The sequence below is a fragment of the Eumetopias jubatus genome, unplaced genomic scaffold (genome assembly GCF_037043125.1).
Source record: "Eumetopias jubatus isolate StellerSeaLion01/CBP00866 unplaced genomic scaffold, mEumJub1_p1.0 scaffold_4, whole genome shotgun sequence".
In the NCBI taxonomy this organism is placed as follows: domain Eukaryota; kingdom Metazoa; phylum Chordata; class Mammalia; order Carnivora; family Otariidae; genus Eumetopias; species Eumetopias jubatus.
This window is the reverse complement of record NW_028274810.1, coordinates 85171285-85195979: the sequence shown is the minus strand read 5'-3', so window position 1 is coordinate 85195979 and position 24695 is coordinate 85171285. Positions and strand designations below refer to the sequence as shown.

The window sequence follows — 24695 nt, the reverse complement described above, 5'->3', positions numbered from 1 at the left end:
AACCCAGTCCTGACTACAAAACCCGGGCTCCTTAGGGCCGGGGATGTGAAGGGCCTCACCATGTCTAGTGCACAGTAGGTGCCCAGAATTAGCAAGTTCCTGTCCTCTCCTGTGGGGGACCTGGAAGTTAACTCTGAGGTAGGGTGGGGTGGGGAGGGGGGCAGATGGTGAGTGCTGTAGGGGAGTGGTCAGATTTTGGGGGGTTGCAGGTAGTATTTGAGGCCTTAGAAATGAATCCTCAAGGAGAGAGGATTGGCCAAGGGGAGGGTGTCACCCATCTCTGCAGAGCATTGGGCCCAGGAGAGGATGGGTTAGAGATACTGCTGGGGCCTCACTAGGAAACCCTGCACTCTACACAGCTGCTCCCCCATAAACCCTTCCAGGCTACCCTTGAAGCCCTTAGGATCCCCCTAGACTTCCTTCCTTCCTCTAAAAGCCATTCACTTGCATTCTCTAGCACCCCATTGCATCCCCCTAAATCCTATCCTGGCCTTCAGGGTCCACCATGCTCCTCAGGGCTCCCCTGGTCTGCATTGTGGGGTGTCAGAGCAGGTCAGGCGGTTGCTGAGGGACGGCTGATACCCAGTTGCCACCCTGTGCATCCTTGTCAGAGGAAGGTTGTGGAGAGACAGTGTATGGGGGGGCCAGGGGGACGGTGGTCAGGCTCCCCATCCTGCCCTGCCCGGGTGGACAGTGAGCCTGGGTGCATCTGCCCTTGGGGAACTCCCCAGGCCGGGTGTAGCCCTTGTTCTGCTTCCAGAATCCCATCCTTCGCCTTCATAGTACTTTCTTCTCCCTGCATTTTTTTTTACTTAACTTGGAGTGCTTGGCTCAATTGTTTCTCTTCCCTGCTGGACATGAGAGCTCCGTGAGGGCAGAGAAATTCTGTCCTGTCGGCTGTGCATCCCCAGGGCCTGGCCCAGTGGAGTGGGGTCCTCCTGAACTCCCCCCCCCCGCCCCCCCGCCGCCAGCTCCCAGCTCAGCAGGTGGAGGGAAGCAGGGAGGAGCTGGGCTGACAGCGGCCCCTTGGGCAGGGTCATTATTAATCTCACTTGTTTGGAGGAGGCTATGGACACTCGCAGAGGTGGAGGACTTTTATTTATTTTCCCTCTTTATTGATTACTTAATTCAATGAAATATTTATTGGGGGATCATTGTGTTCTGGGCTCTGTCCTGGGCCCTGGGAGCCAGCAGTAGGCAAAAGAGACAAGGGTACCACCTTTTGTAGCTGGTGCTGGGGCCTGGCATTAAACCAGAAACAGCACGGATGCGTAATTACAGATTGTGAAAAGAACAGGGTGCCGGGGTGGGGGGCAGAGGGAGGGTACAGGTGACACAATAGAGTTGGCAATTATGGGGGAGTCTTTGTGGAAGGCTCTTGAAAATCTTGACATTACAGCTGAGACCAGAATGCCATTCCTTCAGCCATCCCTCCTCTTCAGGGCCCCAGTGACCAGCCACAGGGCCTGCACCCTCCGCTCTCTCCTGGGATGGATGAGAGGAGACATGCTGTGTGGCCTCCAGCCACTCTCCTGCCCTCACTGGGCCTCACCCTTCCACTCTTCTCTCCCTCCCTTCCCCCAGTCTGCAGAGTCCCTCGTGGAAGGCTATTCCCTGGGGTCGCTGCTGATGGGGTGGTGTGGGGGGCAGGTGAATGGAGGACCCCTGGATGTGCCCGGATGGGGCCTCAGGAGGGAGCTGGCTCTGGGGGTCAGGGTCCTGGGACAGGCGTCTGCACTCTGCCCCTGACCCCCAGAGAGGCCTTGGAGGACCACGACTGTCTGGGACTCAGCTTCCCCACCTGCGAAGTGGGATCAGACCCAAGCCATGCTTTGGGTGCCCAGAGGGGGCGGCCCGGCTCCTCTGATGGACCCCACACTCAAGGGCAGTCTGGGTGGGGGAGAGCGGGCCTCACCTTTGCCCTGGAGTCCAGCTGGAGCCCTCTCCACCTCCCCCCTACCCCCACCCCCCAGCCAGGGTTCCCTCCCAGGCACAGGTGTATGCAGAGGGCTGACCCCTCAGGGGTAGAGGGGCCTGCAGGTGTGAGCAGCATTGGGACTGAGGGGTGGGGCTGCAGGGGAGAGCAGGGTCACCTGTGAGCACATGAGGGAGGGTGTCTGTGCGTGATTGTGTATCCACATGAGTGTGTCTGTTTATGTGTGAGTGTGCCCTGGGCACAAGTGTGTGTATTTCTCTCTGTGTCCATGCCTGTGTGACTGTGTGAAAGCTCGGCTTCCCCAGGCCCTTTCCCCACCACCTCCTCCCCGCAGCAGCAGGCTTGGGGAAGGTTCTAGAAGGGGCCTCGGGTCTTGGTTTTCAGCGACTGAGCCCAGCCAGCCCTTGGGACAAGGAAGGTCCTCCTGACCCGTCCAGTCCCTGGCCAGCACCCTCCCCAGCACAGAAAGCACCAGGCCCCTCCCTGCCCACTGGGTGCTGCCCTCGGCCCACCTTGCGGCAGGAGCACGGGCCCAGCTGTGCTCTTCTCTTTGCATGCTGCCAGGAGGGACCACTATGCCTACTCCTACTACCCGTAAGTAGCCCCGCGCCGCCCCCTTGGGCCCTGTGTCGGCCTCCTGGTGTGGAGGGCCTCTCGCGGGTCCCTCTCTGGGGCCCACAGCCGCGCACGTGTGTGTGCGTGTCCGGGGCAGGCCCGTCCCCACCCTGGCAGCTGTCCCCACGGTGCACACAGCTCTCGGGCCAGCACGAGCCCCTTCTCCAGCCGGGCGGCCCCAGGCTCTTCAGACCCACCATTTCTGGGCGCTTCCTCTGGGCTCGGACCCCAAGAAGCACGCACTGTCATCCCTCCCGTGTTACTGAGGAGGAGACCGAGGCTCAGAGAGGTGAAGGGACTGGTCAGAGGTCACAGGAAGTGCCAGAGCTGGGGTTACCACCCAGGCCCCATCCGACTGCCTGGTCTCCTGATGGTCCTCCGTGTTCTGCCTCCGTCTTCTCTGACTCTGCAAGCCTTCCAGAACAGTCCCTGCACCCGTGCCTGTTCTCCCTCCTAGCAGAGCAGGCTCAGGGGGCCCCAGGACAGCCCAGAGGACGGGGGTCTCTCACCTCCTCCTCCTGGACCCTCTCCTTGCATCCACATCACCCAGGGTCGCACCAGCTTTTCCAGCAACCACACCCCGTCGGCTCAGGGGGAGCCTCCAGCTGGGCTTTTCCAGAAATCGCGGACAAGACGGTTGTCCCGCCCTCTCTACTTGTGCAGTGAATGTTTGACCCTAGACGCAGAACCTTTCCAAGTGTCCGATGGCCCTCCCTCTGCTGACTCTCACCCTGATCAGCTGCGGCCGGCAGTGTTCGCCGTCCCTCTGGCTTCTGGCTTCTGTGGAGCTGGGTGCTTGGTGTGTGTAGTTCTTCCCCGTGAACCGAGAGGCCTGGGCAGGGAACAGAGCCCTGGGGCACACCACTGGAGACTGCCTTCTAGGCACAGCTTGACTGCCGTCCTCTGTCCACGGCCCTCTGTCTGTCCTCCCTCTGATGCTGGTGTCTGCCCGTCCCGCCCTCTCTCTCTGTCCCCTTCGCCATCTCCCTCCTTGTCAGGGTCCCTTCACTGTCTCTCCTCTCCCCACCCGCTTAGCTCCCTGATTCCCTTGCCCCCTCCTCACCTCTCTCCCCTTCCCTCCTTCCCCCTCCACTTCTCTCTTGTGTTGATGGTCAAGATCACAGTCACAGAGGCTTCTCCTCACCTGCCCCCAAGGGGGTCCTCGGCTCTGCCCTGGGCCATGGTGAGGGTGATGCCCAGAGCTTGGTGGTTGGGGTCACCCAGTCTTCCCCTGCCCCAGACAGCTCGTGAACTAGGACAGAGTGATTAGAATTTGCCTGTCTGGGAAGATCCCTTCCTTAGCCTCTTTATCTCCACCGATGGTCAAGGTTCCTGAGCCCTCTTAACCTGGAAGTCCTCTCTTGGGTCTACCCCCCATCTTGCATGCTGTAGGGCCCATCAGGGTGAATGGCTGTCTTATCTTGAGCCTTCCCTGTGACTGGGCCCCTGACTCCACTGCAGTCTCAAGACAGGTCCCAAGTCATTCCCTTTTTCCCTTTTGCCCAGCCCCTCGGTCATGGAGCTACACCCCTGCTCTTCCTCCCATGTCCCTCTGAGTCCTCTGGAGTCACAGACTGCCATCTTCATCTATAGAGCTGGGCTGGAGGCCTGGGCTGTGCAGGGCCCTTGTCTAGGGTCCTATCACCAGGCCTCTCAGGAGGGACTGGGCCTCTTGCTTTCTCCCTCTGCTGCTTCCAGTGGCTGGATGGACTGGTGGGCCGTGGCAGGAATATGGGCCCTGTATGGATCTCTGTACCTGTCTAACGTGACCCATGGTGGGACCATCCTGGGGGTTCTGGGGATAGGAAGAAGCCAGTCGGAGTTCATTCCCTGCCCGGAGGAAGACTCCTGAGTACTGGCTGAGCAGCAGCCAGACTCTCTGCCATGAAGGAGGAGCATAGTGCACCCCCATTGTGGGGAAAAGGGATTCTCAGGGCACATGTTCGGTGAGGATGGGGGGAAAGGAGGATGGCTCTGCGGGCGTGCTGGGGCTGGAGCTGGGGCAGTCATCTTCCTAGTTTGGATGAGGTGATTGCTGTGACACCAGAATAGTTCCAGAGTGACTATCCTTCCCATTTCCTGAGCCCTCCAGGCCAGTGACAGGGGCCAGGTCCCAGCCCGAGGCTGCTGGGCTTCATCCCTTGTTCTCAGCAAGGGTCCCCAGGACAGGGACTCTGCCTAGTCCCTTGTGGGGAGGCAGCGGCTCTGGGTTTGCCAAGCAAAGGATAGAGGCAGAGCCCTCTTGGTATCTAGAGACGCTTCTAGAATGTCCCCTGGCCTCAAGGCCCCCTGACTGTTGGGCCTCCCCATCCACCTCTGGGCGTTGTCCGGCCCAGCTCAGCACCTATGTGTGTCTGTTGTCAACCCCTCCCTGCAGGAAGCCAGTGAACATGACCAAAGCCACCGCCAATTACCGTCAGGAGAAGACCCACATGATGAGTGCTGTGGACCGGAGCTTCACGGACCAGAGCACCCTGCAGGAGGATGAGCGGCTGGGCCTCTCCTTCATGGACACGCACGGCTATAACCCCCGAGGTGAGTGCCTGGCCCTCCCGCCCTTCCCCGTGGCTCTGGGATTCCACACCTGAGCCAGGAGGACCGAGCGCCTTCGATGGGTTCTGTAACACCCCAAATCCAAAACGAAGCGTCTGTCGTGCTCCCGCTGGGTACCAGCACTGGGTAATGCATAGGAGGCACGGGTATTCCGTCTGCACTGGGCGAGCTTTAGGAAAATGGAGGACTTAGACACAGACTCATAGGGGAGGCATGCGAGGTCACCTGTTGATTGTGGGAAGTGTTCCGGGGACTTTGAGAAAGGAGTGACGCTGCATGATCAGAGGGGACCAGAGCAGTCTTGAGCCTGCTGAGCACCTGCTGTGGGAGAGGCAGGGGACCAGTGGCTAAGAAGGATGGTTCTGGAGTCAGACAGACCTGGGTTTGCATCTCGCATCCCCTTAGCTGTGTGACCTGGGGCAAGCTGCTTAACCTCTCTGGATGTCTGCTTCCTCATGTACAAAATGGGGCCAGTGATCATCTCTGCTGGTAGGTCTACTGGAAGACGAGTTTGGCTGTTATTTGTACATCTTATAGTTAGTGCTGTGCCCAGCATGCAGGAAGAATACGGTGGATCAGCCGTATGTGCTTGGAGCTTGTCATAAATCACTTCCTCGTGCATCTTTTTATTCTATTTAGTGTTGATTTGTACAAAAGAAAATAGGTAATGTTTCTGGAAGTCATGCAGCAATAATACAACAAACACGGCTGAGCCACACTGGTGAATTAGGACACTGTCTGGGTGTCCCTCCCTAAGAATATGCCCCACACCCCTCTTACACATAAACACACAACCCCCCTGAAATTTGTGTCTATAATTTCCTTACCCTTTGGGGAGTAGTTTTACCATGTGTACATGCAGCCCCAAACAGCGCATTATGTAACTTTGCTCGTTTTTTGAGCTTGTTACAAATGCAATCACACTGTTTCTCAACTCAGCGTTGTGTTTCTCATATTTGCCCAGGTGGATGTTTCGCTGTAGTTTGTATAGTTTTCCATTCTATGAATGTATTGCAATTGATTTCTCCCTTCTGCCATCCAGCGACATCTGATTTGCTTCCAGTTTTCTGGTTATTACAAACGAGGCTGCTCTGAATGTTCTTAAATGGATCTCCAGATGCATCTGCACGGGAGATCTGAGACATAGAACAGCCGGATTGCAGAGCGTGTGCTTGCTCCCCTTGGGGAGACGGTGCCGAGCCGTGTCCCAGAGTGGCTTTGCCTGCGCTCACGGCCAGCAGCAGCGAGCGAGGGCTTCTGCGGCTCCACGGCAAGCTCAGAATTTGCCAGGCTTCTTCACTTTTGCCAAACTAGTTTGTATAAAATGGTAATTCTCTATAGTCTTAATTTGCATTTCTCTGATTACTAATGAGGTTGAGCATATTTTCAAATCATTATTGGCCATTCATCGTTCTTCTTCCATGAAATGCCTGTTCATGCCTTTTACCTAATTTTCTATTAGGTTTTCTGTTGCTTTCTTAGTGGTTTTTAGGAGTTCTTTATATATTTAGGATGATAATCACTTTTCACTTATGAATTGCAAATATCTTCTCTCAATTTGTGGCTCATCTTCGCAGGTTATTTATAGTGTCTTTGGAGGAACAAGTTTTTATTTTAATTTAGTCAAGTTCATCAGTCTTTTCCTTTCTGATTTCTACTTTTTGTGTTTTTTTCCAAGAATGCTCGCTTCCTTTGCAGGGTCATAAAATATTTTTTACTTTTTTCTAAACCTTTTTATATTTTTGCATTGCACATTTCAATCTTTACCCTTCTGTGATTGATTTTCGTGTGTCATAGGGATGAAGGATTTTCTTTTTTTATATTTTCTTTTATTTATTTTTCTGTAGTAACTCATGTCCCAGCTTCTGTTACAGTTTGTATTTTCACCACTGACTGTAAAGCCACCCTCATCAGGGATCATGCTTCCATATATTTGTGGATTGTTTTTTGGCTCCTTGTTCCCTTTGATCGGCCACTTTGGTGATTCCTGTGTCTGTTGATACCTGATTGCCTCATTACTAGAGTTATGTAAGTCTTGTATCTGGTACATCAAGTTCTCCCGGCTTTGCTCCTCATCAGGAATGTCTTGGCTACATTTTTCTTAATCTCTTTCTCATACATTTCATTATATTTATTTAGAGAGGGATTGTGTGCAAGCAGGGCGAAGGAGGGGGTAGATGGACAGGAAAAGAGAGAATCTTTTTTTTTAAGATTTTATGGTTTTGAGAGAGAGGAAGAGAGAATGAGTATGAGTGGGGTAAGGGGCAGAGGGAGAAGCAGGCTCCCCGCGGAGCAGGGAGCCTGATGTGGGGCTCGATCCCAGGACCCTGGGATCATGACCTGAGCTGAAGGCAGATGTTCAACCAACTGAGCCACCCAGGTGCCCCGGGAAAGAGAGAATCTTAATCTCCACGCTCTGCATGGAGCCTGATGTGGGGCTCGATCTCATAACCCTGAGAACTGAAATCAGGAGTTGGATGCTTAACTGAGCCATCCAGGCGCCTGTCTCTCTCATACGTTTCAGAATCATCTTTTTAAGTTACTTGGAAAACTTTGTTGGGTGGATTTGTATTAAATGTTCAGATCAATTTGGGGAGAACTGACATCTTATGAAATTGTCTTTACATCCGTGGAAGGGATATATATCACCCTATGTATTTAGGTCTTGAGTGTCTTTCGGTAATTTTTTCCATAAAACTTTGCACATCTTTTGTTAGATGGACCCTCAGGTCCCTTGTATTTTTGATTTCCATTGCAAATGGTACATTGTGTTGGTGTGTGTGGTAAAATACACGTAACGTAGAATTTACCATCTTAACTGTTAAGTGTGCAGTTCGGGGGTATTAAAGACATGCATAATGTGCGACCATCACCTTCAGCCAACCCCATAGCTCTGTTCATCTTGTGAAACTGAAACTCTGTTCCCATGAAGCAGTAGCCCCCCATTCCTGCCTCTTCCTGGCCCCTGGCAACCCCCATTCTACTTGCTGTGTCTGTGAATTTGACTACTCTAATTATCTCGTATACATGGAATCATAGAGCATTTGTCCTTTTGTGACTGGCTTGTATCACTTAAGCTGAATGTTTTCAAGCTTCTTTCATCTTCGAGCATCTTTCAAAATTTTCTTCCTTTTTAAGGCTGATGAATATTCCATGGCATGTATGTACCACGTTTTGCTGATTCATTCATCCACCCATGGACGCTTAGGTTGCTTCCATGTTTTAGTTATCGTGAGGAAGGCTGCTATGCACATGGGTGTACACATATCTGTTTAAGACCCTGATTCAGTTCTTTTGGGTACATATCCAGAGGAATGGCTGCATCATATGGTAATTCTATTTTTAATTTTCTGAGCAACCACCATACTGTTTTCCACAGTGGCTGTACCGTCTGGCTTTCCTTCCAACCGTGCATAGGGGCTCCACATCCTTATAACACTGGTTATTTTCTGGGTTTTTTTTTTTTTTTTTTTTTTGATAGTAGCCATTCCAGTGGGTGTGAGGTAGTATCTCACTGAAGTTTGGATCTACATTTCTCTAATGATGAATGATGTCACGTTGTGTGTGTGTGCTATTTGTGTATCGTATTTGCAGAAATATCTCTTCAGGCCCTTTGCCCATTTTTGAATTGTTTTTTTTTTGTGTTTGTTTGGTTTTTTTTTTTGCTGTAGAGTTTTAGGAGTTCTCTCTGTACTCTAGATATTAACCCCTTATCGGATATATGATTTGCAAATATTTTTTCCTCTTCGGTGGATTGCCTTTTTACTTTGTGGATTGTGTCTTTCGGTGCACAAAATTTAAAAAGTTTTCATGAGGTCCAGTTTGTCTATTTTTATCTCTTATTGTCTGTGCTTTTGGTGTCGTAGCCAAGAAATCATTTGTCAAATCCAACCAATGTCATGAGGTTTTTGCCTTTTCTTCTAACAGTTTTTTTTTTTATCTTTTTAAAACAATTATTATCTTTTTATAGAGACAGAGAGCACATGAGTGGGGTGGAGGAGGGGCAGTGGGAGAGGGAGAGAGAATCTCAAGCAGGCTCCATGCTCCGTGCAGAGACCGATATGGGGCTCAAGCTCATGACCCTGAGATCATGATCTGAACCAAAATCAAGAGTTGGATGGACACTCAACCAACTGAGCCACCCAGGTGGCCCTCTTCAAAGAGTTTTATAGTGTTAGGTCTTACATTGAGGTCTTTGATCTAGTTTGTGTTAACTTCTGTATATGGTGTGAGGTAAGGGTCCAACTCCACTTTTTTCTGCATGTGGATGTCCAGTTTCCCAACACAAATGGTACACTTTTAAAATATAACATTTCTAATTGTTGCTCATATAGAGAAACATAGTTGATTTTTTATGTATATATATTGATCTTATATCCCTAGTCCTTGATACCCTTACTTACTAATTTTCATTTATCTGTAGAATCTTTCAGGTTTTCTGAGTATGATCGGAGGATCTGTAAATACAAACAATTCTGTTTCTTCTGTCTCACTTCCCTTCCTTTTTTTTCTTGTCTTTCTGAGTGGCACTGGATGGGACCTCCAGCACTGGATTGGATGGAAGTGGTAATAGCAGGAATCCTTGTCTTGTTTTCTTGGATTTAAAAAGAATGCTTCTGACATTAAACACTGAGAATGAAGTTTGCTACAGTTTTTGGTAGAAATGTTTTATCAGGTTAAAATTCTTTTCAGTTTTTGGTTTGCTAAGAGGTTTTATTTATATGAGCATTAAACTTACCAAATGCTTTTTCTGCAGTATTTTATATATATAAATACGTATATATATATATATATACACACACACACTCACATATATATGTGTATATATATATATGTGCATATGTATATATAGTTGTTAATGAGGGGAGTGACATTTTCAGATTTTCTAAAGTTAAAATAACCTTCAATGCCTGGGGTAAAATCAGCTTGGTCATGATGCATTATATTTTTTATGTCTTTTTGGATTTCAGTATAGGTATAATATTGTTCAAGATTTCAAAGCTATATTCAAGAGTGGGATTGGCCCATGATTTTCTCTTTTTTGTCCTATCCTTGTCTGGTTTTTGGTATCAAGATTCTATTAGTCTTGTAAAATGCACTGAGGTTTCTTCTCTTTTTTCTTTATTATGAAAGATTGGAATAACTGACACCTTGAGAGTTTGGTGGAATTCACCTATAAAACAATCTCTTCCTGTTGTTTTCTTCATGGAAAAATTTTAAACTTTTAATTCAATTTATTTAAAGGAGTAGAGGACTATTGAGACTTTCTATTTTTTTTTCAAGCCACTTGTAGTAAGTTATTATTTGTCTAGGAATTTGTCCGTTTCATTTAGGTTTTAAAATTCACTGACATGCCCTTATTTATCATGTTGTCTTTGTGGTCTTCCTCATTAAATTTTCACCCCCCCGCCCAACACGGTAGCCATTATCAACTCATCTTACAAATGAGGAAGCAGAGAGGAAACAGAGAGGCTCAGAGTGGGGAAGTCACTTGTCAAACAGGCAGAAAGTGGCAGAGCCAGGATTTAAATGCAGGTCTTTCTGAGTTGCAAAGAGCTGCCTCGAGTGAGGCATGGGCAGGATTTGGACAGGCAGAGATGGGAAAGGAAGGGCATGCACGGGTGAGGGAGCACACGGAGATGTATGATTGGGCGGGAAACTCCAGCGGTCGGTGGGGAGAGTGGGAGGTGGGGGCAGTGTGGGCGCCTGCCTTGCTGCTGAGTCCTCTGGAGAGACCCAGAGAGGCAGGATCCCCGGGCTCTGCCCCCAGCCCCCTCGCTGACAGCTGGGGAGACCTGGCCAAGGGAAGTCAGCCCCAGGCTAATTGCCATGGGGATGGTGGAAGCAACTAGTGCTGTAGGAGTTTTGAGAAGAAGTGCCTTTGGGCAGAGGTGGTCAGGGTTTGGGCTGGGCTGGACAAGATGTGGCTGCTGGTGAGGCGTAACCATGGGCACGGTGCAGGCTATGGTGGTGGTGTGGTCAGGAGACTGGGGCCGTGGGTCCGCCCCTTTTCTCTCCCCACACCCTACGCCCCCGCCTCCACTTCCTTCGTTGCTTTCCAAACAGAGGAACCTCGATTTGGGTGGTGGGGAACAGAAAGCCAAGGTGACTTGGCTGCATCCTCAGTCTTTTACAACGGGGACTTACCACGCTGAGTAAATGGTGGCAGGCTGGCCGTGAGGAAGGTGGCTGGGATGTTCCCAGCATGTGGGAATGGGTCCCCCACTGTGTCTGAAATCCAGCCTGTGAAAACCCTCAATCCTTTCTGAGCCCTGTCCATCTGGAGCTCTTGACCTCTGTTGGTGCCAGTGGGTTCTGCCCGCCGAATGGTTTGTCATATAAGTGCTAGGTTCTTTTCCTCACCACACACTCTCCTTTATCAGGAAGAAAAAGACAGGGAAAGTAGGGTAGACAACAGGGCCCCAGAGTCGAATGGGCCTGGGTTTGAATCCTGGTGCTGCTGCTTAATGACTAAGTAACTCACCCCTTGTGGGTCTTGGTTTCCTCATTTGGATAGGGCATGACAATAATGCTTAAATCATAGGACTAGTCTAAGGATTAAGTGACTTAAGTATCATGCCAGGCATATGAAAGTACTTGATATGTAAGATAGTATTAGCTATTATTACAAGCTATGTTTCTTTAAAGTTATTTCCTAATTGCACTAGGGAAGGAAAAGTCTGGAGTGCTCCTAGATCATATAACTGGGAGCCTGTCTTCGTCTGAGGTGGGTGGGAATCGGGTAAAGGGCCCATCTTTTCATTTTCAGGTGGGGAAACTGAGGCCCAGAGAGGTCAAGTGACTTGACTCAGAATTTGAATTTGGGTCTGACTCCAGACCCAGTGTTTTTTCCCTCTGGGCCTCAGCCCTCCCTCCCCAAACCTCAGCTCTCTGGTGGTTACTTGCAGATGTCCCACAATCACGATGGAGCTGGGGAGAGCCTGGAAGAATCCCCGGGTGGCAGTCTTGAAGCTGAGGGCTGGCACTCACCTTCTTTCCTCTCTTCCTCCAAGCTGGTCCTTGGGGTGGGGGTGGGGTAGGGGGGAGAGTGTGTGTCTCACATCTCTCACATCGCACAAGGAGAGTAGAGACCTGTCTTCTCTGGGCTCAGGAAGTAGAAGAGCCTCTTGGCAATGTCACTGCTCATCACCCGGTTATCTTCTGGTGGTCTTTGTTTCGTTTTTTGTTTTTTTAAAGATTTTATTTACTTGAGAGAGAGAGAGAGAGACAGCGCTAGAGAGATAGAGCATGGGGGGTGGCGGGGGTGGGGCAGAGGGAGAGGGAGAAGCCGACTCCCCACCGAGCAGGGAGCCCGACGCGGGGCTCCATCCCAGGACCCCAGGACCATGACCCGAGCCGAAGGCAGACACTTAACCAACTGAGCCACCCAGGCGCCCCTTCTGGTGGTCTTTGTATAACATCTTATATCCCTCTTGGGCTCAGGCAGAAGCCCAAGATTTGGCTTTGGCTTCCCATCAGGACCCCGACCAGGTGGGATTTTTTGCTTGTCTTCAGCCATTGTAAGCTGATTCTGTGTGTACCTGTGAGGCTGCATCAGGACTGACCCTTCAGGTCATCAGGGATGGGCTGTTGGACTCCCCACACCCTCCTTTGTCCCTTTCTCCACCTGGAGAGCCCTCCAGGGAGCTGTCGGCATGGCTTCCATGAAAAGCACTAGGACCTCTCTGTCTCCCAGTGTGTCGAATCAGCAGATATCCTTTGTCTTGAAATCTTTGCCCTTGTGTATTTATTGTAGATGCTCTTCAGAATTGTCGGGTCCTGAACCAGGATCCTGCAGTGGAGAAGGACCAGGCTGACCCTCTGGTCAGCCAACTGCCCTGGCTTTCTGGGACTAGTTATGTCCACAGCCCCATTTGCAAGTGCTTGATACGTGCCGGGCACTGGGCTGGGTGCTTTATATGCATTATCTTATTTAATATTTATATCATCATATGGGAGAGTAACAGTTTTTGTCTTCACTTGATACATGAAGAGGGAGGTTTAGGGAGAGTAAGTAACATCCCCAGGGTCCCATGAAGAGCTGGGATTTGATCTCAGGCCTGTCTGACTCCAGGGCCTGTGTCTTAATCACCACAATCATCCCTGTGTTCCCCTGAGGATGTTTCCTGAAACAAACAAAAAAAGCTCTCCGTGTTGAGAGATGGTGGTGAAACATCGCTGTTTCTACTCATCTCTTGGAGATTGAAAATGCACACTAATTTGTAGGAAGCCCTGGGAGATCTCATAGGGGGAAAAACATACTTCTTTTGGTTTCAACCAGAATTTCACAGATTCCTTTAAAACAGAGAACCCCTCCTCATCCCCCTTCTCTTCTCCCTTTTAATGGAGTAGCACTTAGTCATCTGCCGTGATCTGTGTTTTCTGGAATGCACTTTTGCAACCACTGCATTAGGCAAGCCTCTCTTTGGGCCTCAGTTTCTCCATCTGAAGAATTAAAGGCTTGGGGTATCTAACCACAGTGGTGTAACTGGCACATGACTTGCCCTCCAGCTGCAAGTAACTTGAAAATCTGGAGCAAATGTGAAGGATTTGTCTTCAGACATTGGGTGAATGGTAGCTCAGGACTGATTCCCCAGAGAAGAGAAGCAGATGAGGTGGGCTGCATCATCACACTGCCTGTCTGCCTGGAGGCGGTTTTTAAACCATGGCACAGGGAACCCAAGCAGGGTACAGAAGTCCCCCTGGTTTGAAGAGCCAGGGCTTGGAGTCTGGGGGAGTTGAGCAGCCAGGAGTCTGTCCTGATGTTGTGAATTCATTTTGTCTGTCAGCCATGAGTAGGAGTCAGAGGCCAGGTACCGGAGAAGGTTCCCTAAGAAGGCTGATTCCGGCTAAGATCTGAAGGATGGTTAGGAGTGCACCAGGCAAAAGCAGAAGGAGAAGGGTGTTGGAGGTGGTGGGAAGGGAGGGGGCTGGCACCTGGGCCCCACTGGGGGTTTCCCCACCTGCCCCTGCCAGCTGGGACCTGGGCAGAGAAGAGCTGTGAGAAATGTGAAGGGCTGGTCTTGACTGAGCCCCTGCATCGTACCCAGGACAGGACGAGAGAAATGGGTGTTCAGTGTATGAGGGCGAGTGTCCAGGACCAGTGTGACTGAGTGGGGCACTTTGCCCCGTCCCAGGGCCTGATCTGGGGGACCAGGGTGGGATGTCCTTGGGGATGCTGACCAGAAGAGCAGGGAGCAGGTGGGCCTGGAGGGAGGGGATAGTTTTCCGTGTGTGTGTGTGTGTGTGTGTGTGTGTGTGTGTGTGTGTGTGTGTGTCACTGGGAACCTCTGACCTGATCCCCAATTGGCTGAGGCTGCCGCACAGGCTGACAATGGAAATGCTTGCACAGGAGAAATGCTGCTATTCAGGTGCCTCCCGTTAATCTGTGGAGGGGGTGGTGGCAGCAGCTAATTTCGGGATTTGCTTGTCTTTGAATGGGGGTAATTACTAGGAGTTGCCAATTGCTCCAGATTGTTCTCTGGAAAGGGAGGGGCTCTCTTGGGCTCTGCTGAGCGCTGCCCCCTGCAGGCAGTGCGGTGAAGTCACAGAGGGGTGGTCCAGGCTGGGGAGCGACAGGATGGAGTCAGGGGACCCCAGGATTGCAGCAGGGCCAGAAGGGCTGGGCCGGAAGGGCCCCCAGAGAGCACGTGGCCCAACCTGCTCATGTTACAGATGGAAAAACAGATGCAGAAGGGAAGGGACTCGCCCAGGGGCGCACCGGGTGGGCCCAGCCAGGCTGCTTGGCCCCGGGGAACAACCTCCATGTTGGCCATGCACCCCTCCCCCACCCCGAGTCCGTCTGGGACGCTGTGTGCGTCAGGAACCCCCTTTCCTCTCTCTGACTGCAGGAGACCAGCGCAGTGCCGGGGTCACTGAGGCCAGCAGCTTGCTGGGGGGCTCACCGCGGCGTCCCTGTGGCCGGAAGGGCTCCCCATATCACACGGGCCAGCTGCATCCTGCGGTGCGTGTGGCCGACCTCCTGCAGCACATCAACCAGATGAAGACGGCCGAGGGCTATGGCTTCAAGCAGGAGTACGAGGTGCGGGGCCCCGGTCCAGCCAGGACCCCTCGCCAGGGCCTCGCCGGGCTCCTGCATGCTGTGGACCCTGACCCTGGGCAACCCTCAGCCTCACCCTGGATGGACCTTTGCTCTGACAGACCCTAACTCAACCTAATTTTTTTTTTTTACCTTGACCCCAATCACAGACTGACCTGGTTTCTCACACTCCTCCTGATCCTGACTTGAAATCTGACCTTCAGTCTTCTCTCAGTCTCCATCTAGACCCTGATCATGATCCCCATCTTCTCCCTAATATGACTCTGGCCACCATGATGGACCCTGACCTCTAACCTAACACCCAGTCTTGACTTGGACCCTGACTCTCATCCTAAATTCCATTGGATCTCTGATTCGAATCTCATCCTCCCTCCATCTGAACTCTGACACCACCTTATTCTAATCTTAATTTGACCTTCACTTTTACCTTCTTCCCAACTCAAACCTGGATTTACCCTAAACCTGACCCTCATTCTGAAGTGTCTGTGAACTCTGACCCGACGCCCCCCCCCCCCCCCACCGGCTGCTTTTCTCTCTTCCTCCCCCTCACACTGCTTGGTTTTGAACTTAGTCCCTTGCTGATAAAGGGATATATGGTGACTTGATCTCGGGCTCCAAGTTGAACCCTGAGTTTGGCCCTTATCTGTGGTCCCACTCCCATCCTGTTGGGGATGGGGTCTTATGAGGGGAGGGGTTTCCTTGCCCCGCTGACTACCCCTTTACTTTCCCTTCTGGCAGAGCTTCTTTGAAGGCTGGGATGCCACAAAGAAGAAAGACAAGGTCAAGGGCAGCCGGCAAGAGCCTGCGCCTGCCTGTGAGTCCTGGGGAAAGGCCTGGGTCTGGGGCCATGGGTGGGAGGGAACTGGCTGGGGGTGAAGAACAGCCGGAGTGACCACTACTGAGGGCCTCCCACACGCCAAGCCATGTGCTGATTATCACACCTATTATTTTACTTACTTCTCTCAATAACCCAGTGGTGTGGGACATATAACCCCCAGTTTACAGGTAAGGAAACTGAGGCTTGGGAGGTTAAGCTCCCTGCTCAAGGTCATACTCACCTGAGTAGCAAATGATCTTGGGCCTCCTTTGGTGCCGCAGCCCAGGTTCTAACCCCTGGCCTGTCTTGCCCCCTCTGGTGCTGAGAGCCTCCTGGTCAGCCCTGAGCCTCGAGATTCCCTGGCTCTCCTGCCTGAGCCGTACCTCTGGCCTTCTGGAAGCTTCCCCTCATTGCCCTAGCTCTGCGCTCCTCAGCTCAGTCCCTGCCCACCCCATGGCCCCCCGCTTTGTGTTTCCAGATGATCGACACCGAGTGAAACTGCCCCCGATGATGGGAGGCCCCGATGCCGACTACATTAACGCCAACTACATAGACGTGAGTGCCTCGCCTTCATCTCTGCGGGCCCGGCCCCGCCTGCTCCAGGCACAGTGCCCAGGCAGGCCAGCGACCTGGCAGGGAATATGCGGGGGTTCATAGCGCCCCCACCTCCTGCAGTCAGTGCCAGGGAGCTCAGAGGAGGGGAGGGCAGACGAAAGCCATCAGGAAAACTTCCTGCAGGGCGGACAGAGGAGGGGCTTCCGTGAAGCAGAAAGAAGGGGAGTGGGCAGACAGCTAGGCCTGGAGTTGAGGAAGGAGCCCCTCTCACTGAGGGACCGAGAGGCTTGGAGCTGGGATTCGAATGACTCATAGGAAGGCTGCAGGCAGGCAGGGGCTGGACTTCGAAGGCCTCAGATGGCAGGCGGAGGAGGTGGGGCTTTTCCCTAGGGGTCCGGGTGGGAGTTGCTGCAAGTGTTCGGACTGTGAGCAGAGCGGCACTTGAAGAATAACAACTCATGTTTATTGAGCAGGTACTGTGTGCCAAGCGCTGTGCTAAGCACTTTATATCAAAGATTTCATTTTACATAATCCCTAAAATCATGCTACGAGGTAGTTAGTATCGCGACCTCACTTTGCAGGTGAGGAGACAGACTCTGAGAGGTGGAGCTACTCGTCCGAGGTCACAGAGCTAGTGAGTGGGCAAAAAGGGGCTCAGATCTCAGCCTGTCTGTGTCTCCCAAGCCTTTGCTGCTAACCACAAGGCTCTCCTGCCATGCGGTGCAGCAGCTGGGCCCGGATGGACCAGAGCAAGGGGCTAGGGGCAGGGCAGGCATCCAGGAGGCCCGGGCTCAGGTGTGAAGAGGTGATGAATCTGCTCCCCAGGTGTGGACAAGGGCAAGATGGGGCAGGGCCCAGGGACCCAGGGCAGACTCTCCCACTCTGACAGCAAGCCAGGTTCGGGAGAGAATCATTTGTTTGTTTATCAGATCTATTTTGAGCATCTACCATGTGCCAGGCGTCATGGTGGGCAACAGAGATAGAGCAGTGAACAACATAGGCACCATCCCTGCTTTCCTTGAATGTATGGCTTCCAGTCGGGGAGACACACAAACATATCTACAAGTAAAGTCATTTCAGATGAGCTGGGAAAGCACAGGCCAGACACGAGGAATGATTTTCCCAGTGTCACACAGCAAGTTAGTGGTACGCCAGGGCTAGCCTTGGCGGGCTGCATGGAGGTGGGGGCTTGAGCCGGCTCTGGGTGGCTGGAGAGGAAAGGCTGGGAATAGGGAGCAGCAGGAGTGAGGGAGGAGGAAGGTCAGCGGCATAGTCAGTGGCGTGGGAGACCTCTCCCTCTTCTTCACCTCCTGGGGGCCAGAAAATATGCTACCCCATATTTCCCAGAATTCCTTGCCTTATCCCTCACCTCCCATGCTCTCCCTTGACTGGGGTACGGGCTGGGCCTGGCCTCTCAGACTCGGGCGACTTCGATGACGGGGGCCTCTTCTGGGTCTCCTCAGTGTCCCGGTTGGCTCCCCCACGGGCCCCCCGCCGGCTCACACCACTCCCCGCTCTCCGGCCCAGCCCGGCGCCCGTCTCTGCGCTGCCTCCCCTCCTCACATCGCCCATCCTGGCCACTCCTGTGCTCCGTCCACCTCCATCTGCCTCTGGCCTAATATCTGTCTCTTTTGCTTTGTACTGTTCCCTCACTGGCATCATTAAGATTCGGATAAACCGTGAAGTAAGTATCTCTCTCCCCGTCTCCTCCCTCGCCTGCCTTCTCACCCAGCTGTACCTCAGACTCTCTCATGGCCTCTGGCTGCCTTTCTCTCTCTGTCTCTGTGCTCCTTCTCTTCCGCTCGTGTGCCCAACGCCAACTGTCCACTTCAGCGGCCTGGCCGGGGGCCGCCTGGGGCTGCAGATCCGACACTACCCCCCTCGTAAACCATTCCGTCCCCTCCTCCACTGCCCTGAGATGGGGCATCAGGGTTGGGGGGCTTCCACAGGCCCCCTTCACTGGCCGCCACCTTCTGTCACCTTTGTGCCCCAGCTCCCCACGCCCAGTGAGTCTCACTAGCTGTACCTTCTGTGGGGCCCTGGGAGGGCCGGGAGGGGGGGAGGCTGCTCTGTGGGTGCCCCATCGCTGCTGCTGGGGGGGTCAGGGTCTTGAAGGAAGCGAGGACGGCCCCGCCAGTCCCCTTAAAACTAGTTTCTCTGGTGTTCAAGTCCCCTTGTGGTCAGTTTGCTTGAAACTCAACCCTAATTACTTTGCCCTCAATTTAGCCCTCCTTTGAACGTTTTATTTTAGGGGAGCAGTTTGGGTATTTTATCTCTAAAAATTGTGCCATCTCTGGGCCTTCTAGGAATATTTTTAAAAAGTCCTATTCATCCAGTGATGCTTTAATTTGTTTGTTTTTTTTTTAAAGATTTTATTTATTTATTTGACAGAGAGATAGAGAGCACAAGTAGGCAGAGTGGCAGGCAGAGGGAGAGGGAGAAGCAGGCTCTCCGCCGAGGAGGGAGCCGGACATGGGGCTCGATCCCAGGACCCTGGGATCATGACCTGAGCCGAAGGCAGCCGCTTAACCGACTGAGCCACCCAGGCGCCCCTAATTTGGTTTTTAATACACATTTGACCTTCGAGCAGCCTGAGTTTGAACTGCACTGTTCCCTTTCTTGTGGATTTTTTTTTAAATAAATAAATTATTTTTTATTTTATTAAATTTATTTTTATTTATATTTTATGTTTATATTTTTATTTGTATTTTATTTATTTTTTACTTATAAATTATAAATGTATTTTCTCTTCCTTATGATTTTATTAATATTTTTTTCCTCTAGCTCACTTTGTTATGAGAATACAATATATAATACCATATAATATACAAAATATGTGTTACTTGACTGTTCATATTCTCAGTAAGGCTTCCAGCCAACCAGGCTATTAGTAGTTAAGTTTTGGGGGAGCCAAAAGTTATGCGTGGATTTTCAACTTCCCCAGGAGGTCAGCGCCCCAAACCCCCATGTTGTTCAAGGGTGAACTGAATATTATTTTTATAATATTTGATGCCTGATGGATGGGATTGTTCGCTATTTTGTGGGTATCTTTCTATCTCCTTTAAAAAATACTTCTTGTTTTTTAAAGATTGCAAAAATACAGTTCATTATCAAACTTTCAGACAATGCAGAAATATACACATTTCTGTATGTACGAAATGAAAGGTCCCCACAGTCACAGCTGCTGGAGATGACCAGTTATCCCAGATATGTTCCCAGATATCACCCCCCCTTATTGTGAGTGTGCTTCAACAGTTTGTAAAGTTCCCAAATTTAAATGGAATAATAGGCCCATGAAATGGGTGGATATACTCAGTGGTGGCGCCCCCATGAGGAGGCGATGAATACAGGTACATTTCTTTATGTCAGTCTCCGTACAACGCACTTGGTTCCTCCTCAACACTCTTCAGTGGCCATAGAAGACTTGGCTTTAATCCATCTTCAAATGCCAGTTAACAAGAGTATCATTGGCTGGGCGCCTGGCTCTGTGCCAACATGTTAGGCACATCATTTCATCTTTCCCATACTCTGAGCAGTAGGGACCGACATTTGGCAGGTGAGATGACCGAGCCTTAGGAAATTTCAGTGACTTGCTCATGGCTGCGTGGAGCTGGGGCACAAGCCCCATGTGAGCCCTTGACGCTCATACTAGACTCTGGTTCTCTCCCTGTGGGGGAGCACCAGGAGGCCCTGGGGTGCTTGTCCATGATGCAAGTGGTCAGTCCCCCAGCGCCACCCAGGCAGAGGCTCCAGGCAGGTGTGGGGATGTGCCCAGAACATGGCGATGCCTGGGAGGTGAGGACCAGTGTGCTCTCAGATGCTCTAAAGTGGGTGTGCTCGAGGTAATCGATCTGCTTGCCTTCCTTTCACACCTAATCATTTTCCATTTTCCATTGTAGTGTTCTCTAATTGTGCAGGAATGCACCTATGCATGAAGACTTTAATATGCAGATAGGGAGGGTGATCTGTTAAAAACTCGTTTCGCTGTGGACTGTATTTGCTGACTAGCTTGGGTGCTGGCCCTGGGCCAGGCACCGGAGAGAGAGGGCTAGATGAATCCAAAGAGACGCTTGCTCTCATGTGGGATTCTCAGGCCAGCTGGTTCTAGGTGGGGGAGCCTGTTTCCCGCTTGACCAGCACTGGAGGTGGGAGGGCTGCCCTGGCCTCGCCTTTGCTGGGCCTTCCCCTGGGACCCCATTTGCCCAGCAGCTCAGCTGAGGACCTGAGACAGAGACAGTGGCTGGGGGTTAGGCCAGCTCGGAGCAGTTCTGCCAGTGAGGGCCCAGTGGCTCTGGGACGCTCTTCACTGTTGGTAACTGGAACTGGGCTTTGGGCACGGTGTGCGGGTATACAGCAGAATCTCTGAGCTGTGTGTGTCTCACTGTTACCCCTACATTGCAGAAGGGAGCAGAGCAGAGGCTCGGGAGGCTGAGAGTCTGGCCACTCCAGTGTGTTTTCAGGTCCAGCACTGGTCCCCCCGGGAGCTGGTTGGAAAGGCGCAATCCTGGGCCCCATGCCAGACCTTCTGAGTCTGATCTCCCTTTTAACAAGATCCCTAGGAGCTGCGGATGTACGTTAAAGACCGAGGAGTGCCCTTTTATAATGTGGCCGGAGTCACTTAGCTGCTCTGTAGAGCTGCGATAGGAACCCACATCAACCTGACTCCCCAGCGCAGATTCTTAACCCCTGGAGTAAAGCACCCTCTGCCCGAGGAGTTCTTGACAGCCATACTGTTGGAATCTCCGGGGCTACTCTTTGAACTTGAAAGTGGTGGCAGTAATAATAGGTACCGTTGACCAAGTGCCAACCCTGTGCTGGCCGTGGCGACAGACCCTTGACGGTATGTTACTTTGTTGACTCCTCACAACAGCCCAAGGAGGTAAATACCGTAATCGTTCCCATTTTGTAGATGTAGATGTAGATGTGAAAATCGAGGCCTAGAGAAATAAAGGGCTCTGCCTGTGGGCTCATGGCTAGCGAGAGGTAGAGCTGGGACTTGAACCCTGGCAGTCTGACCGAGGCGTGGGGAGCTGGGTTGGGGGCGTGAACTTGATTGTTTTCTCTTGTGTCAATGCTGCTGCACTTTTACCTCTCCCGTGGTGCCCGCAGGGGTGCCCTGGGTGCCAGTGTGCGGGCAGGATGGCAGGACTGGCTGTGGCCCCAGGGTGGGAGTTGGGGCTGGCTGGGTCCCCTTTGCAGCCTGAGGGCTCTGGGGATGGAGGATGAAGTAGCTCTTGCCCTCTCTTTTGTGGGAGATCATGTAGGTAAAGTGCTTAGCACAGTATGTGATCATAATAGGGATCATAATTGAGATCATAATCTCAAAAATGATTATTATTTAAAAACCATTTTATCTGAGGGCCATGAGTAACCCATGTGTTCGCTTGCTTCCGACCTGAAGCCTTCATCTGGGCCCCTGGGTCCCTCAAGCTCTGGGTGACATGTAGTGGGGAGGGGGCACTGCCCCCCTGGTTGCCCCGCGGGGGCTGGGATGGCTGATGAGACCCAGCCTGGGGTCCGGGGACCCCCTGGTAACCTGGGCAGGATCACCGTGGACTTTATTTGTATCCACACAGCCGGGCGATAAGCTGACTGTGGCTAATCCCCCCAGTTTATGGGTGGGGAGACCCTTTAGGTCCATATAGGAGTTGTGTCCTCTGTGGAGTCACACAGCAAAGATGGGTTTGGACCCAAGACACTGGTGTCCCAGCTGCTCTTCCGTCCTTACTGGGAGGACAGGTCCCCCCTCCCCTGGTGCGGAGGCCCCAGGGAAGAGGGCGGGCAGGTGGCCGTGAGTGAGCGTGCTGCACGTGGGAGGGGGGCAGAGGATGTGAGATCGGAGGGAGTGAGGGGCCGCTCCTGGGGTCTCACTGCAGCCTCTTCTCCTGTTCCAGGGTTACCACAGGTCAAACCACTTCATAGCCACTCAAGGTACCTGCACCTGTGCCCGCGCCCGTGCGCTGAATGCCGTCTGCCCTGCTGCCTTCCCTCTGGCCTGCTCGGCTCCCTGTCTGCCTCCCTGCTGTCTCTCTGCCTGAGTCCCACTGTCTGGCTGCGGCTTCTGGCCGCCAGTCTCTGCCCCTCTTTGTGTTCGTGTCTCCCCGATGTGCTCAGTGCATCTGTAGTTCCCTCGGCCGTCTGTCTCTGAGGTGGTGCATGCAGAAGGATAGGCAAGCTCAGTCCTGCCCAAGTGTGGATGGTGCCTCTGGCTCTGGGGGCTGCCTGGGTTCCTCTGGCTGTCTTTGCCCCCAACTGTTCATTTGTCCATTCCTCTGGGAGACTTGGGCTGTAGACTGAGGATCTAGCCCTCCGGCTCTACCTCCTGGGTTTCACTCAGGATGATTGGGGTCTCCGGCCAGCCAGGCCCTCTCTGATCCTGCCCACCCCTGGGGCCCTCCAGGCACGAGTTGGCATTGGGTGGGGTGTGCGCAGGGTGAGCATGACGCCTTCACTGGGGCTTAGGAGCCTCCTGGCCTGGGGTGGGGGTGCTGGGCAGCAGGTGCACTGGCCCTGGGTGGAGACCTTGCCTCAGGGACGAGCACCCTCTGCGCCCCAGGGCCGAAGCCCGAGATGGTCTACGACTTCTGGCGCATGGTGTGGCAGGAGCACTGTTCCAGCATTGTCATGATCACCAAGCTGGTGGAGGTGGGCAGGGTAAGCAGGGCCTTGGGGTGAGGGGGTAAGGCGGGCCGGGGGGGCAGCAAAGAGCCCACTGAGCCCCCTGTGGGGATCCCAGGTGAAATGCTCGCGGTACTGGCCGGAGGACTCAGACATGTACGGGGACATCAAGATCACGCTGGTGAAGACGGAGACTCTCGCTGAGTATGTCGTGCGCACCTTCGCCCTGGAGCGGGTGAGTCTCCTGTCACCTTGGTCCCTGCAGGGGTGCCTGAGGAGGCGGGGCAGTGTCCACCTCCCCACCTCCCAGGGCAGGAGCAGGAGGGGCGAGGAGGGCTCTGCTGTCCTCCCCAGCAAGGCAGGCGCTCCGTCACTGCAGGGAGCGCTGTGGGGGCACCGCACGGGGACCGCCTTGGCCGGCGACCCCAGGACGACGTCGAGAAGGTAGAGTTGAAGGCAGTGGCTGGTGGTGCCCGTCCTGCTCGGTGCTGGGCATCGTGCGGAGCCCGTGTTGGTTAAGCCCCGGGAAGTGCCGGGATTAGGTGTTTCCGTTAGTCCCGTTGTACAAATAAAGAAAGTGAGGTGGAGGGGCGGCGCCACGCACGAGGCCACATGGCCGGTGACTGGCCGAGTCCTCCTGTCTGTGATCCTCTGTAAAAATCCTCAAAGGAGACACTTGCCCCCTCTAGGCTAAGACCAGAGAGTCGCAGTGACATGTCGGGTCGCACAGCCCCGTGCAGGCAGAGGTGGGGGCCCCGTTCCTGTATAGTGTCTGTCTCGTCTAACCTCGGACCCACAGTTCCTCCTCTTTGGGCCCTGGTTTTCTTGCTGCTCCCATGAGTCAGTAATACCCACACCTCGGTTCATGATTGGGGTTAACTGATTGAGATCCGGCGGTGAGCAACCGGCAGGTGACTAAGGGGAGCCAGCAGTGACTCTGTCTCGCCAGAGAGGCTACTCTGCCCGGCACGAGGTCCGCCAGTTCCACTTCACCGCCTGGCCGGAGCACGGCGTCCCCTACCACGCCACAGGGCTGCTGGCCTTCATCCGGCGCGTGAAGGCCTCTACCCCGCCTGATGCTGGGCCCGTTGTCATCCACTGCAGGTGAGGCCTTGATCCCAAGGACAAGATGACTGGGCGTGGGGTTGGTTCCAGGTCCCTGAAGGAGAGGAGCCTTGGGTTCATCCTACTCACAGACAGAGGACAGGAGAGACTGATTCCCAGGGGCCCTTCGAACTGTGGCTCTGAGGTTGGCGCCTGGTGTGCTGCCCGAGAACTGTGGAGGCCCTGGGCCTAGAGGCTGAGGAGGCCCTGGAGGCAGAGGGGGAGAGGGGTTGGCGAGGCACCAGGCCGGTTGGGTTCCATTTGCTTCTGTTCAGCCAGTGCCCATTGCACACCTGCGTGCCGGGCTTGGCCCAGGTGCTGGGAAGGACTTTGCCTTCTCTTCTCTGAATCCTGCAGGCTTTCCTCACTGCGGGGCCTCCATGCCCTGTGCAGCTCCTGAGCATCACCCCTTCTCTTCCAAGTCCTGCCTTGGTTGG

General features: G+C 53.0%; 1 protein-coding gene across 1 annotated transcript in view; it reads left to right on the top strand.

Moving 5' to 3' along the window:
- The window catches only part of PTPRU (protein tyrosine phosphatase receptor type U), a 77084-nt gene that overhangs the window by 41669 nt on the left and 10720 nt on the right, over positions 1 to 24695 (top strand). The window contains exons 15-22 of the mRNA XM_028114028.2: positions 4929 to 5086; positions 14956 to 15146; positions 15903 to 15978; positions 16460 to 16536; positions 22431 to 22467; positions 23093 to 23190; positions 23273 to 23389; positions 24104 to 24258. Of these exons, the coding sequence (XP_027969829.1) occupies positions 4929 to 5086; positions 14956 to 15146; positions 15903 to 15978; positions 16460 to 16536; positions 22431 to 22467; positions 23093 to 23190; positions 23273 to 23389; positions 24104 to 24258 (909 nt within the window). The remainder of the gene's footprint in view (positions 1 to 4928; positions 5087 to 14955; positions 15147 to 15902; positions 15979 to 16459; positions 16537 to 22430; positions 22468 to 23092; positions 23191 to 23272; positions 23390 to 24103; positions 24259 to 24695) is intronic.